We start from the raw sequence: 16,014 nt of genomic DNA, 5'->3' as shown, positions 1-16,014 counted from the left end.
GGAAACCCTGACCTTAGTCGTGCTCCAGCCCCTCAGGCCCTGTTCTACGCATAATACAGGGCATTAAATGGAGCCTTAGCATGACTCAAATGAGTCATGCTCAGACTCTACAGTAGGAATAACTTTAACAGATTTGCCTAGTGTGTGCCTATAATAAAGTGACCAACTGCACCATTCTGGAGTGGAACTATAGTGCCACAGTACATCCTGTGGCAACGCAGTAATTCTAGGTTCACATTAGTGTCACCTCTGTTGTTCTGGTCTATCGGAGGACCAGACCACTAAAATAACAGTAATAAACAGAGTCTGACAAATCCCATTGACTATTACGGGTTCTATCGATAAAACAGAAATCAGCAGAGTTTCCTCCGACAATTTTCACGCAGACACTGCAAGAGTCTCCACCTGAGTCTGTGGCATAAATGTGAATATAGGCATCGTTCACACCCGCGTTGGTATACCGTCCGGGAGAGTCCGCTTGGGGACCACACCGGAACGGAATACCAAACGCAATTGCAAGCGTAGTAAAAGCACATGGATCCCATAGACTATGGGGTCCATGTTCTTGCCGCGCACTGTCCGCACGAATCATGCAGACAGGAAAGTAGATTGTGAACTACTTTCCTGTCTGTATGATCCCTGCAGAGATCTGGCAGCAAGCACACAGACTTCATTATAGTCTATGGGGATCTGTGTGCTTTTACTGCACCGCGCTTGCAATTGCCTTTGGTATCCCGTTCGAGGGGGTCCCCTTTAGGACTCTCCCAGATGGAATACCAACACAGATGTGAACGAGGCCTGAGGGTGTGATATTTCTCCAGAACAAGCGACAATTGACAAGACAATTTATGTTCAATGGCTTTTTTTTTTTTTTTTTTTTTTTTTTTTTTTTAAAACATGTGTGGCAGGGTCCACCATCCTTCAGCACTACAACTGCTGTTAAACTACGCTTCTCAGAACTCCCATAGAGGTGACTGGAGCACAGTGGAAGTTATAGTTTTACGACAGTTGGAGTTCCAAAAGTTGCTAATCCCTGCAGTATAGAGACTGTTAATGTGATATATATATATATAGATATATATATATATATATATATATATATATATATATATATTATAGAGAGAATATATATCTCTAATTATATATCTATATCTCTATATCTATAGCACTCATTAGACAACCCTGGGGTGTCTGATCACTAATGCAATACATTGCAAATTAAGATTTCTATTGCCCGCTGCATAGAGCAACTGGCAATAGAAGACAATGAGAGACAAGCCTGGAAGCATTCAAAAGGCACCTGGCTGTCATAACAGGATGCCGTCCTTGGGGCTCGACAAAATGGAAGCTCGGAGGCACTAATTGTGGGCATTAGCGCCGGATGTCTGCTGTATAATGCAGCAGAAACCCAGCAGCTATAGTGGCTTCTCAGCTCCCGAGTGGCCACCATATTTAAATACCTGACATCCACCGTACAATAACGAATATCAGGAAGAAGTTTAAAAAAAGACAAAAACAGACTCATGTATGCGTTTAGTAACAGTTTGTAATCCATTTTTAGACCAATTCATTTATTTTTTAAACTATTTTCAAGTGGTGTGAAGCTATGTTATAATTTCTGACAACGGACTAGGGGGGTCAGTTTACTGGAGTTGCACAGGGGCGTCTTTTACAGTCTGTGTCCACCCCTGTAACGACTATACGTAGAGGAAGTCTGAAGAGTTAAGAAAACAAAAACTATATAATATTTTAGAACAGGTAATGCCGTGCAACTTTAATTCTGCCAATACATCTCATTAATGTAGAAAGGTGAGCTGTATAAAACTTCTCACCTTGAATAGACCTTTTAGCATTATGTCAATAATCTTGTACTGCTGGTTGACATCATTGAGTTCAATTAGGTTATTGAGGGCACTGATCTGATCCTTCCTCTTCACTTCAAAAAGTTTTTTATCTGCAATCTGTCAAGGCCTAAATAGAAAAAAAAAAAAAAAACCACACACCTTCACAGAAAAATAAATAAATTACATACTAAACTTTCCCATATTCCTGTTAGGTTACGTCAACCTACAAATCTAAAAACCTAGGCAGATAGCCAAGACCATCCCTAACTACCAAGCACATACAACCCATCAGATTAGTCTACCTCATAAATAAATATGCCACCACAAATTTTATGCAAAAATGTGATTTTTTTTTTTTTTTTTTTTTTTTTTTTTTTTTTATTAGTTACAAGAAAAAAATTACCCAAAAAAATGCAAGGTCACGATGTCCCTGCATGAAAAACATCCAAAGTGTATACATTTCAATTAATATCTCAGGATGAATATACAAGTAGCTAAGCCATCATATATCTAGAAACATATGTAAACAGATAATTATAAGTCCCCATTCATTAAACATCTATAGGGAAAGTATTGGAATCAAAACCACATCCAAATGGAAAAATATAGTAAATATTAAGTAGACATTAGCAAATATCTTTCCAATAAATTTATATTACCTATAGTTAAGGTACCAAGACCCCTCCCCCAGTAATCAAGTGGAGTTGACAATACCACAAAATAATATCTTACTACATAAAGATATACAGCTCACAAATAGAGACAGAGACCTCCACCAGCAGCCCTACGCACATTTCGCCCCCACTGAAAGCGGGCTAATTGAAAAATGGCTGGGAGAATTAATAAAAGGTACATCTGGAATAGCCTTTCTAAAGCCTATGCAACTATGCGCTTCATTAAAAATGAGTTTTACCATGAGAAACTCCCTTTAACAGGCCGGAGTGCTTTAATTAAGGCGTGCCTCATTCCAGTCAGGGACTATATTGAGAGTGGCCAAGTAAAGAAGGCCATTCTTAATAAATTCTCCACAATATGAACACATCCTCATTTAGTTATTTATTCAAAATAACTGTGTTGAAAGAGAGGCTATTACATGTGACTGCAATGCAGTATTGTGTCACGTGACAACTTTACATTGTTTTACCACAAATTGCCAGTGTTGCAATATTTTTTCAGCAGATTGTTCAATTCAACCACAATAAACCTGTGAGCTTAATTTGTTCAAGCGGCTTCACAGTAGAATAGCATAAAGTTTTGCAACGTAGCATGCCGTTTTGCTGCACAGCATACTACTACTACCACCACTACATGGCTGCAATATGTAATAGCAGCCTCAAATAAGATCCATGAACTAGCTCATTTTGAAACTGTCTGGCCAGCTTTACACTGTGTGCAGAATTATTAGGCAAATGGGTATTTTGATCACATCGTCCTTTTTATACATGTCTTACTCCAAGTGGTATAGGCTTGAAAGCCAACTACCAATTATGTAAATTAGGTGATTTGCATCTCTATAATGAGGAAGGGTGTGGTCTAATGACATCAACACCCTATAGAAGGTGTGCTTAATTAGGCAACTTCCTTTCCTTTGGCAAAATGCGTCAGAAGAGCGATTTGACGGACTCTGAAAAGTCAAAAATTGTGAGGTGTCTTGCAGGGGGATGCAGCAGACTTGAAATTGCAATACTTTTGAAGCGTGATCACCGAACAATCAAGCATTTCATGGCAAAAAGCCAACAGGGTCGCATGAAGAGTGTTGATTAAAAAAAAAAAAAAAAAAGGCACAAAATAACTGCCCATGAATTAAGGAAAATCAAGCGTGAAGCTGCCAAGATGCCATTTGCCACCAGTTTTGCCATATTTCAGAGCTACAATGTTACTGGAGTATCAAAAAGCACAAGGTGTGCAATACTCAGGGACATGGCCAAGGTAAGGAAGGCTGAAAAATTACCACCTTGAATAAGAAACATAAGCTAAAATGTCAAGACTGGGCCAAGTAATATCTTAAGACTAATTTTTCTAAGGTTTTATGGACTGATGAAATGAGAGTGACTCTTGATGGGACAGATGGATGGGCCCGAGGCTGGATGAGTAAAGGGCAGAGAGCTCCACTCCGGACTCAGACGCCAGCAAGGTGGAGGTGGGGTACTGGTATGGGCTGGTATCAAAGATGAACTTGTGGGACCTTTTCGGATTGAGTGAAGATCAACTCCCAGACCTACTGCCAGTTTCTAGAAGACACCTTCTTTAAGCAGTGGTACAGGAAGAAGTCGGTATCGTTCAAGAAAAATTATTTTCATGCAGGACAATGCTCCATCACATGCATCCAAAGACTCCACAGTGTGGCTGGCCAGTAAAGGTCTAAAAGAAGAAAAAATAATGACATGGGCCCCCTTGTTCACCTGATCTGAACCCCATAGAGAACCTGTGGTCCCTCAAAATGTGAGATCTACAGGGAGGGAAAACAGTACACCTCTTGGAACAGTGTCTGGGAGGCTGTGGGGCTGCTGCACACAATGGTGATCGTAAACAGATCAAGCAACTGATAGAATCTATGGATGGAAGGCTTTTGAGTGTCATCGTAAAGAAAGGTGGCTATACTGGTCACGTTTTTTGGGGTTTTTTTGAATGTCAAATGTTTATTTCTAAAATTGTGTTATATTGGTTTACCTGGTGAAAATAAACTAGTGAGATGGGTATATATTTGGTTTATATCAAGTTGCCTAATAATTCTGCACAGTAATAGTTACCTGCACAAACAGATATCCTCCCAAGATGGCCAAATCTATAAAAAAAACAAAAAAAAAACAAACAAAAAAAAACAAAAAAAAAAAAAACACTCCAACTTCCAAAAATATTAAAGAGGACCTTTCACCATTTTGCCCACAGGCAGTTCTATATACTGCCGGAAAGCTGACAGTGCGCTGAATTCAGTTCACTGTCAGCTTTCCCGATGTGGGCCCAGTGTGAAGAGCTTACGGTCCGATACCGTAGCTCTTCTATGGTCAGAAGGGCGTTTCTGACAGTCAGTCAGAGACGTCCTTCTTCACAGCACAGCCAATCGCCCTGTGCTGTGAGAGTCGGGAGGAACGCTGGAGGGGGCGTTCCTCCCGGCTCACAGCACAGCGCGATTGGCGTAACTAGTAGGTTACTGATCACTCTGAATTTCTATATACTATACTGGTCATTTTGTACTCAGAAGTAGCCAAGCATTTCTTCAAATTCCTGTACCATAAATGCTCATGTTATAAGTTAACCACTCAGCCTCCCCACCCCAGGTACTATACAAACTCCATGCTTATTATCTTAGTCTCACGGATCATGAAACAGATGCCCTGCACCTCTGGAAGTCATCGAATGATGGCTATGTATCAGTGCATGGTATATAATGGGGCTAATGCTAAAAGGTATTTGGGTGTATGTATTAACCCATTCATAGCACTAACCAATCTTTAAAAAAAAAATTCCCCTCTATAAATAATAAATGGATACAGATTTCGAATGCTGTGTCTTTTTTCTGCTTGTTAGTCTCTGAGCAATTCCCCAAGGACAGCAGAATGAGCAGTAGAAAACTCAATACTTGGACAGGATCCATCATTGTACCTGCAAGACAGTGAAAAAACACATGCACTGAGTGATCATATCGAAAGATAACAAGCAATTAAAAAATACACGCACACAAAATTAAAAAAAATCTATACTAGTAAGATAAACAGATTTATAGAGATTTCCCTTAATATATAGAAACGATCACTAAACAAAATCATGCATGACATCAACCAATGTATTCTCCCTTCTGTTCACATACATACATCTTTTGGGGATATTTAGTGACAATTATTAGAATTACTAATTTGGGCTATAGAGCTGGAAGAACTGGACAAATGCCAAGTATAATTAAAAGGTGCGCTCACATCTGTGCTGTTAGTTTTTCTGTTCCACTGAAATGACCAAAAAAAAAAAAAAAAAAAAATCTGATAAATGCAGATTTCCTTGAACTCCCATTGATTGCAAATGATTTTTAAACTGCCCAGGTGCCACCCATTCTTTTGAGGATTTGTTCTTCAACTAGATTAAAAAGCCATGTTTAAAAAATAAATAAAATGGTCAATGGCAGATCAATAGAAACTGAAGGCAATTTGTTTATTAGTCTATCTATCCATTTTTGCTCAAATCCATTTTCCTGAGCCATCAAAAATAGAACCACAGATGTGAATGTAGGCAAACTTATTAAATGCAAAGCTTGTTGCACTTTGACTTTCACCCCTTAACTACTTCAGTACCGGGCCAATTTGTGGTCCAGGATGTGCAGTTTTGAGGGCTGTAACATTTTTAGCATGTGTTATTCAACTAATTTCTGCGCCTTTTTCGGTGACACATATGGCTTTATTTTTATGTTTTTATCTTTGCATGCGTTTTAATTTCTTATAAATCGGGGAAAATTGTTTTTACTTTTTTTATAAACCGGTTAAAGGGGTTGGTCACTTTCAGATAAGTATCCTCTATTCCAACCAACTCGTCAATTACTGAACTATATTCTACCATTTCATCCAGGCTGTATTTTTGCATTTCCATGTGTTCTTATCTGTTCTAGTGTCAGTATTTTGATGCCCACTGATTTTATGGCAGATTCTGATCAGCGTTTACTTGGATCCACGCAGCCCAGTCTTCTAATGTGTCACAGTTTGCAGATTAGTTAACTTAAATTAGTGCTAGTTCTGAAGCGCTGCTTCCCTATATAAGTAGGGATTTCCAATGCAGGGGGGCATTTCCTTATGCAGCACCCATCTTAACTGAAGTGCAGATTAACTGAAGTGCAGATTAACCGAAGTGCACTTACACATGGCACGAAACAGGCTAACCATGGCAGAACACCAGGTAAACTTCAACCTAAAACAAGCTTTAACACATGGTATCATGGCGCTGCACTGTCACTTACTATCTTAGCAATTATCTTCCTGCAGACCTCACCTCCACACTACACTATCACCACACTATCCATATCAGTCCCTCTCTTCTTCCTTCCGCCATGTACAGCACTCACACACTGGCCATCCTTCTTGCACGAACTCTTCTTCTTGCACACATAGAAGGCCTACAAACCTCAAATATTTACTGTGTATCTTCTCATCTCTCTCCTGTCTCTTAACTGCTCTCTCTGGAACACCCACTCAATATGTAACAAACTAGAATATATTAACAACTTATTCCTTAGTAAATCCTTCAGCCTGCTCACCCTTACTGAAACTTGGATACAGCAGGCAGATACGACCTACACTGCTGCTCTGTGATGATGGCCTGCAATTCTCACATACCTCTAGGCCTGATAATAGGCAGGGTGGTGGGGTAGGCTTACGTCTGTCATCACAGTGCATTTTTTCAGTCCATTCCACCGGTACCCTTACGAACAGTCTCCTCATTTGAAGTGCATGCTATCAGACTTTTCCACCCACTCTCCTTACGTGTAGCTATGACTTACCATCCACCTGGCTCACACGACCAATTTTTGGACCACTTGGCTTCCCCACTTTTTATCCTTCAAAATGCCTACCCTCATGATGGGTGATTAACATCCCTATTGACACCCATCTCCCCAGCTGCCTCACAGTTTCTCTCAACCACTTCTTTTGGTCGTTCACAATGTTCTTCTTCTGTCACACATGTAGATGACAACACTGTTGATCTAGTCTTTCATCGACTCCTCACAGTTTCTAAATTTACTAACTCTTCTCTGCCACTTTCTGATCATAACCTTCCATCTCTCACCATCAGTGCCGTCTCCTCTTCACAAGATACACCTACCCATCATACATATAGGAATTTGTGTGCCATCGATCCCCAGAGGTACTCTACAGTCCTCTGTCCCCCATGTCCTGTCCCAAGCTAACCACTATAATGAAACTCTTAATGCATTGGATGAGGTGGCTCCCCCCCTCCACTCGTAAAGTTCCACATAGGAGGCAACAACCCTGGCATACGCCACAGACACGTTTTCTTCAACGGTGCACTACGTGTGCCGAACATCATGTACACCTACAGATTTCCTCCACTTCAAGTTTATGCTTAAAGCATATAGTTCTGCCCTTTACCTCACCAAACAAGCCTATTTCACTGCTCGCATTTCTTCTCTCCAGCAACCCTAAAAGGCTTTTTGGAACTTTTCACTCCTTACTCACACTCGTTGCAAACGCCATTCACAGACCTTAGTGCTGATGACCTGGCCACTTATTTCCTGATGGATCTCATCATGGAAATAACAGCCCAATCCCCAGATGGCATTGATTCCCACACCACCATAGTACTAATTCCTTCACCTACCCTAGCACTGACCCCCTCACCAACCACACTTCAGACTGTCCATTCTCATCTTTTGAACCAGTTACAGAAGAGGAAGTATCCCAGCTATGTTCTTCATCTCATCTTAAAACCTGCAGTAGTGACCCCTTCCTCTCACACCTTCTCCAATCTCTGTCGCGACTTACCTACTAAAATATTTTCCCTCTATTCTGGAATTTTACCATCCTCTTTCAAGCATGCTGTCATAACCCAGCTATTGAAAAAAACCCTGCCTGGACCAGTCCTATACGTTATCTCTCCGCTACCTCTCTTCTTGACCCCTTACAATCTGGTTTCCACGCTCTGCACTGAAACGACCCTCACAAAAGTCTCCAATAATCTCCTGATGGCTAAATCTAATGATGACTTCTCTCTGCTTATTCTTTTGGACCTCTCAGCAGCGTTTGACACTGTAGACCATCAGCTCCTCCTCACTATGCTCTGCTCAGTTGGCATCAAGGACACTGCGCTCTCCTGGTTCTCCTCGTATCTCTCAGACCACACTTTCAGTGTGTCATTTGCAGGCTCTGTTTCTTGCCCTATTTCCCTTGCCATTGGTGTTCCTTAGGGCTCGGTCCTAGGCCCCATGCTCTTCTCTCATTACACAGCCCCCATTGGACAAACCATCACCAGATTGTGTGAAATGACTTTCTTTGTAATGTATCTTTTTGTCTTTATTTGAACCCTACAAATTGTACAGTACTGCGGAATATGTTGGCGCTATATAAATAAAATTATATTAATATATACGATAATGCAATGAGTACTTGTCATTTATAGAATTCTAGACTAGACTTCATCATACAACAAATAAGACTGCATGCTTAGAATATAAAAAAAAAAAAAAAAAAAAAAAAAATTATATAGCGCCAACATATTCCGCAGCACTGTACAATTTGTAGGGGGCCTAGGACCGAGCTCTGAGGAACCCCAACAGCAAGGAAAAGAGGTAAGGAGGAGTTGATGGTCAACAGTGTCAAATGCTGCAGAGAAGTTCAAAAGAGTAGAGAAGTCACCATTAGATTTAGCCATCAGAAGATCATTGGAGACTTTTGTCAGAGCAGTTTCAGTAGAGTGCAGAGCGCGGAAACCAGATTGTAAGGGGTCAAGAAGAGAGTTAGCAAAGAGATAGCAGATTAAAAGGATAATAGGCTAGGCGTTCCAAGATTTTAGACATGAAGGGGAGGTTAGAGATGGGTCGATAATTAGCAGCACAGGACAGGTCCAGGAAGGGTTTTTTTCAATAGCAGGGTTATGACAGCATGCTCTTCAAAGAGGATGGGAAAATTCCAGAATAGAGAGAGGAGGTAAAATATTTTAGTAAGGCAAGTCGTGACAGCAGGCGACAGAGACTGGAGAAGGTGTGAGGGGAACGGGTCACTACTGTAGGTTGTAAGGCGAGATGAAGAAAGTAGCTGGGATACTTCCTCTTCTGTAACTGGTTCAAACGATGAGAGTAGACAGTCTGAAGTGCGGTTGGTGAGGGGATCCGTACTATGGTAGGTGTGGCGAAAATGGACCGGACAAACAGAGGATCCCCGCGCTCAATCCGTCGTCTTTCAAAATCTCACTTTATTTAGGAAAAGTACACACAACGCGTTTCGGGCTAACTGCCCTTTTTCAAGTGCATAAACTAAACAAAAATAAGAATAGCCCCAAAAAGGGGAAAAGCAGCAATAAGCAAACCAGTAAAAAATAACAAAAGATACATATATACCCAAGTGTCTAGAAAGGCATCCAAATGTACTTTGGCAAAAAGATGTGTTACAAGACATATTGCTACTACAGCATGAAACTGACAGAACATCCATCTTTTACATATGTACTAAAACATGTATGGAATTCACAGTAAAGATGGTAAATGTGAAAATGACTGACAGGTACATAGAATCATTCTAGATCATTCTAGAATGATTCTATGTACCTGTCAGTCATTTTCACATTTACCATCTTTACTGTGAATTCCATACATGTTTTAGTACATATGTAAAAGATGGATGTTCTGTCAGTTTCATGCTGTAGTAGCAATATGTCTTGTAACACATCTTTTTGCCAAAGTACATTTGGATGCCTTTCTAGACACTTGGGTATGTATGTATCTTTTGTTATTTTTTACTGGTTTGCTTATTGCTGCTTTTCCCCTTTTTGGGGCTATTGTTCTTATTTTTGTTTAGTTTATGCACTTGAAAAAGGGCAGTTAGCCCGAAAAGCGTTGTGTGTACTTTTCCTAAATAAAGTGAGATTTTGAAAGACGACGGATTGAGCGCGGGGATCCTCTGTTTGTCCGGTCCATTTTCGCCATTGCCTACACCCAGGGTGACGTGGATTCTGCTGGCTCTCCTCCAGGGGTATAAGACCTCCCCTCCTTAAGTGGCCTATAAACTAATAAAAAGGTTGTTATCACAACCTTCTAAGGTGAGAAGCTTTCTTGTCATATTGACCCCCGTATTGTACGGTACTTCACTATGTGCAGCTCGGTGCTGTTCTCTGTCTGTCAATGGTAGGTGTGGGGAATTATTGCCACCTGGGGATTGGGCAGTTATGGCCTGATGGATCTTATCAATTTTATCATGGAAATAAGTGGCCAGGTCATCAGCACTAAAGTCTGTGAATGATGTCTGAAACTTTTCACTCCTTAATCACACCCAAGGTGCAAAAAGCCCTTTAGGGTTGCCGGAGAGATAAGAGATGAGAGTGGTGAAATAGGCTTATTTGGGTAAAGGGCAGAACCAAATAGTTTAAGCATAAATTTGAAGTGCAGGAAATCTGCAGGCATACGTGATTTTCTCCACAGACCTTCAGCATATCTAGAGCACCGTTGAAGAAACTGTCTGTGGCATGAGCCAGGGTTGCTGCCTCCTAAGTGGGACTTTACGAGTGGAGGGGGGAGCAACCTCTTCCAATGCATTTTTAAGGGTTTCATTATACGGACTGGTGGCCAGGTTGGGACAGGAGATGGGGGACAGAGAAGACTGTAGAGTATCTAAGAGTTGCTGGAGGGGTGGGGGGGTAGACAGTACGCAAATTCCTATATGCATGATGGGAAGTTGTATCTTGTGAAGGTGAGAGATAGAAGATTATAATCAGAGAGCGGCAAATAAGTTAGTAAATTTAGAAACTGAGGAGTCATGTGAGGATCAATAGTGTTGCCATCTACATGTGTGGCGGAAGAAGAACATTGTGAAAGACCAAACAAAGTTATTGAGATAAACTGTGAGGCAGCTGGGGAGTGAGGGGTGTCAATAGGGATGTTAAAGTCACCCATGATGAGGGTAGGAATTTCACTGGATAAAAAGTGGGGAAGCCAAGAAGCGAAGTGGCCCCTGGCAAAAATTATGGAACCACCAGTCTCGGAGGACGTTCCTTCAGTTGTTTACTTGTGGAGAAAAAAAAGCAGATCATGGCTATAGAAAAAAAAATTAAAGGCATTTCAATTGGCAACTTTCTGGCTGACAAAAAAAAAAAAAAAAAAAAAAACACACACTCCTGGCATCGGAACTCCTGGCATCGGAACTTTTAAAAGATAACTTGCATGCCCTTCTTCTCCAGAGAGAGAAGCAGGAAATATTGGGAAGAAGAGCAGGCATCCATATTAAAAGTAAAAAGTCAGTAGTCCTCATCACGAACTAACAAAAACAGAGAGATATAGGTATATCGCATACGCTAGCAAACATACTAAAGACGACAACATTGCGATCACAGCTCAGAACCAAAGTAAGTTACAGTAAAGAAAGAGTTAACTGAGATCAACAAGGAGTATGTTAGGTAGAGGTTGAGAGTTATACTTTCTAAAAAGAGAAACATCAATGCAGACTGGTAAACTCAAGAGACAAATGAATTAAGAGAGCAGTCAGCGTCAGACATCTGTGTCTGACTCTACGATCTCTCAGCAGCAAGTCCTGGGACTTCAGAGCAGATTTCTTCCCTTTAGGGGATTTAAAACGTCCTGGGGTGCGAAGAGAGTCCAACTCACAAGTAGCAGGTATCTGCAAGGGCATCAGATCCTCTGCCACCGGCATCCAGGATGGGAATCGTCAGAATGTCCAGCAGAATCCAGGCAGCCTCCAGGTCCTTGGGTGAGTGGATGTTAAAGGGGTTGTCCCATCACAAGGATCCTATCTATACTGCTGGTTAATGTGGATGTAAGACTTTTCCTAAATACATTGCTTCAGCAAAACTGCTTTGTTTGTTCACTATCTTACTTTATTCAATTCTTTGTGGCCACATCCCTGACTTAGCTGCTCCTGAGTCAAATGATGTATCTGCTGCTCTCAGGGGGGAGGGAGGAGGGGCTAAGTGCAGGGAGCGAGCCTGTGTATCTAGCTAATCCTGTGTCTGCACCATGTGACCTAGGTCCTGCACTCAGATAGAGGAGCTGCTTTCATTTCTTCTGTTCTCCCAGTTATCAGGCTAATTCAATTGTGTTCATTATGGCAGAGACAGGCAGTCTCTGTATGTAACACAGAATGGAATTGCTGCTGCCTGTACTTCATAGTCCAATGTGGGTGGGCGGAGCTACACGCGAATTTGGGGGCGGAGCTAAACGGCAGGTTGCCTGTGAAACCCCGCCCTCCAAATGATGCAAGAAACCAGGAAGAAAGAAGATTTTACAAGAGTGAAGACTGCTGAGTATGTGAGGTGGGAATACCCCTTTAACTCTGCGACCATTTTTATATAGAAAGCCCCCAAATGGGAAAAGCAATGCATAATTTACTCCCTGTTCCCTCAGCTTCAGCGTGGATGGTGCCAAATCCTGGAACATCTGGATGGGGTGTTCTTCATAGAACAAGGTTGGAACATCTCTTGCAACTTTCAAGAGCTCCGTAGTGGGAGCTGAAGACAGCAGGGCACATATATCTCATGCTCCTCTGCTGCAGGTTTGAGTCTCGCAGCATGATGTACTCTATGTCCATCAATGCTCTTTTATCCAGGCCAACTAAGGAGCAGAAGATCGAGGAGAGAACAGTTTTCAAAGAGTCAGGAGGATAGGACTCAGGCAAGCCTCTGATCTATACCAATTCAGTTGTGAAGAGACTTTGAGGGGCCTATAGAATAGAAAACTTCCATAAATGACCCAATTTTAGAAACGGTATTCTTCAAACTATTCAAAACTACTCAAACTATTCAAATTCCTCAGGAATTAAAGGGGTATTCCCATAACCCTTGTTCTGCAGCCTGCAAGGCTCTGTGCTCTCTTCACTTCCTGGATTTCTCAGCACATTGGTGGGCAGGGTTTCACTCGCTCTGCTATCTGCCATGTTTGCAGTCAATAATGAGGGATTGGTTGTTAATGCATTACCACAGTATAAAGCTGATGTGGAAACTGATGTAACAGAGCTGGATTTGAGTCAGCTTGCATTACATACAGAGGTAACGGACTCGTTATCTTAGCCCTTATCAGCCAAATTCAATTAAACCAGCTGATAAGTGTAAAAGCTGAAGATAGACCACACAGTAATCCTGGAGCTCTCATCTCCCCCCTCCCCTATCTGAGGAGCTTCGTTGCTTGTCAGCCCCTCCCTCCCCCCCTGAGAGAAGGCAGCTATGTCACTTGAAAAATGAGCAGATAAGCCTAGCGGCCATAGAAACGTTTCTATGGCCACTAGGCTTATCTGCTCATATAGAGAGAACAGGAGAATCCACATTACAATTTATGGTCTATATCTCTGGTGGCACATGCTGGGTACAATTTAACGGGCACTGAAATGGCATATATGATTCAAAAATTGCAATTCTCATTCTGGACCATCCGCTGTGTGGTTTTTTTTTTGTTTTTTTTTTTCTTCCTTTTTCTCTTAATAGAAAAGCCTGCAGGGTCACTATGCCCTTAGACAAATTCTTTAAAGGGTCTAGTTTCGAAAATGAGGTCTCTCTTGTGGGATTTCCACTGTTCTGATGGCTCTGGAGCTCTGCAAAGGTGAGACCCCCTTAGATAAAACATTTGTATAAAATCAGAACTCCAAAAGAGAATTAACACACATAGGGATTGCTGTACTCAGGAGAAATTTGTTCCCTGGTAAAAGGGAAATATATGGAAAAAAAATACATATAACTAATTTAATATATATATTAAAAAAAACACACAGCAGATGGTCCAGAATGAGAATTGCAATTTTTGAATCATATATGCCATTTCAGTGCCCGTTAAATTGTACCCAGCACGTGCCACCAGAGATATAGACCCCATAAATTGTAATGTGGATTCTCCTGGATATAGCAATCTCTCTATATTATAAAAATGAATTCTTGTCTGTCTGTTCTCTAATGCGAACCAAACGACTGGACCGATCTTCACCAAATTTGGTACAGAGATACTTCAGATATCCGGGAAGGTTTAAGATGAGACTCCAACTCGCTCGGACGTACCGTTGCTGAGATACTGCATTCCAAACACAGTGCCCCCCCTTAGCCAATACAAACCTGCAAGACTTTCACTCATATTCCAACTGCAATACACACGATCACTCCACATGCACAATACAACACTGATATCCAAACTGAGATACACGCATCAGAGGATTAGATACACAGAGCAGCACACGCCAGAGGATTAGATACAGGGGTCTGCACACAGTCCCACACACCAGAGGATTAAATACGCACTTCTGCACACAGTTCCACACACTGAAGGATTTGATACGTGCATCTGCACACGGTTCCACATGCTGAAGGATTAGATACAGGCGTCTACACACAGTTCCACACTCCAGAGGATTAGATACGCGCATCTGCACACAGTTGTACACGCCATAGGATTAGATACACGCGTCTGCACACAGTAGGATTAGATACGCGCCTCTTCACACAATACCACACAGGGGAGGATTAGATACGTGTGTGCACACAGTACCACACTTTGGAGGATTAGATAGATGCCTCTGCACACAGTACCACAAGCCAGAGGATTGGATACGCGCGTCTGCACACAATACCACACAGGGGAGGATTAGATACACGTGTCTTCACAAAGTTGTACACGCCATAGGATTAGATGCACGCATCTGCACACAGTACCACATGCAGTAGGATTAGATACGTGTGTCTGCACACAGTACCACATGCCGTAGGATTAGATATGCGCCTCTTCACACAATACCACACGGGGGGGGGGGGGATTAGATACACGTGTCTTCACACAGTTGTAAACGCCATAGGATTAGATACACGCGTCTGCACACAGTACCACACACCAGAGGATTAAATACGCACTTCTGCACACAGTGCCACACACTGAAGGATTTGATACGTGCATCTGCACACAGTTCCACATGCCAAAGGATTAGATACGCGCCTCTTCACACAATACCACACAGGGGAGGATTAGATACGTGTGTGTGCACACAGTACCACAAGCCAGAGAATTAGATACACGTCTCCGCACACAGTACCACACGGGGGAGGATTAGATACGTGTATGTGCACACAGTACCACATGCCATAGGATTAGCTACGCGCGTCTGCACACAATACCACACAGGGGAGGATTAGATACACGTGTCTTCACACAGTTGTACACGCCATAGGATTAGATGCACGCATCTGCACACAGTACCACATGCAGTAGGATTAGATACGCGTGTCTGCACACAGTTACACACGCTGAAGGATTAGATACGTGTGTCTGCTCTAAGTACCACATACTGGAGGATTAGATACGCATGTCTTCACATAGTACCACCGCCAGAGGATTAGATACGCGTTTCTACACACAGTATCACACGGGGAAGGATTAGATATGCACATCTGCACACAGTTCCATACGCCGGAGGATTAGAAACGCACGTCTGCACACTGTACCACATGCTGTAGTATTAGATACGTGTGTCTGCACACA

At 41.9% G+C, this 16,014-nt stretch overlaps 2 protein-coding genes across 3 annotated transcripts in view; both read right to left on the bottom strand.

Moving 5' to 3' along the window:
- The window catches only part of CCDC134 (coiled-coil domain containing 134), a 62,556-nt gene that overhangs the window by 40,770 nt on the left and 5,772 nt on the right, over nt 1-16,014 (bottom strand). For both annotated transcript variants that reach the window (XM_075286371.1, XM_075286372.1), the window contains 2 exons: nt 5,337-5,447; nt 1,833-1,954 (listed from right to left, as the gene is read on the bottom strand). In XM_075286371.1, coding sequence (XP_075142472.1) covers nt 1,833-1,954; nt 5,337-5,442 — 228 coding nt within the window. In that variant the 5' untranslated portion in view covers nt 5,443-5,447. The remainder of the gene's footprint in view (nt 1-1,832; nt 1,955-5,336; nt 5,448-16,014) is intronic.
- WBP2NL (WBP2 N-terminal like) overlaps nt 7,681-16,014 on the bottom strand; it is an 87,869-nt gene continuing 79,535 nt past the window's right edge. The window contains exon 9 of the mRNA XM_075286366.1: nt 7,681-7,691. The gene's annotated coding sequence lies outside the window, so the exon portion shown is untranslated. The remainder of the gene's footprint in view (nt 7,692-16,014) is intronic.

This window comes from Leptodactylus fuscus, chromosome 9, assembly GCF_031893055.1.
Source record: "Leptodactylus fuscus isolate aLepFus1 chromosome 9, aLepFus1.hap2, whole genome shotgun sequence".
NCBI classification, from domain to species: Eukaryota; Metazoa; Chordata; class Amphibia; order Anura; family Leptodactylidae; genus Leptodactylus; species Leptodactylus fuscus.
This window is presented reverse-complemented; position numbering and strand designations above follow the sequence as displayed.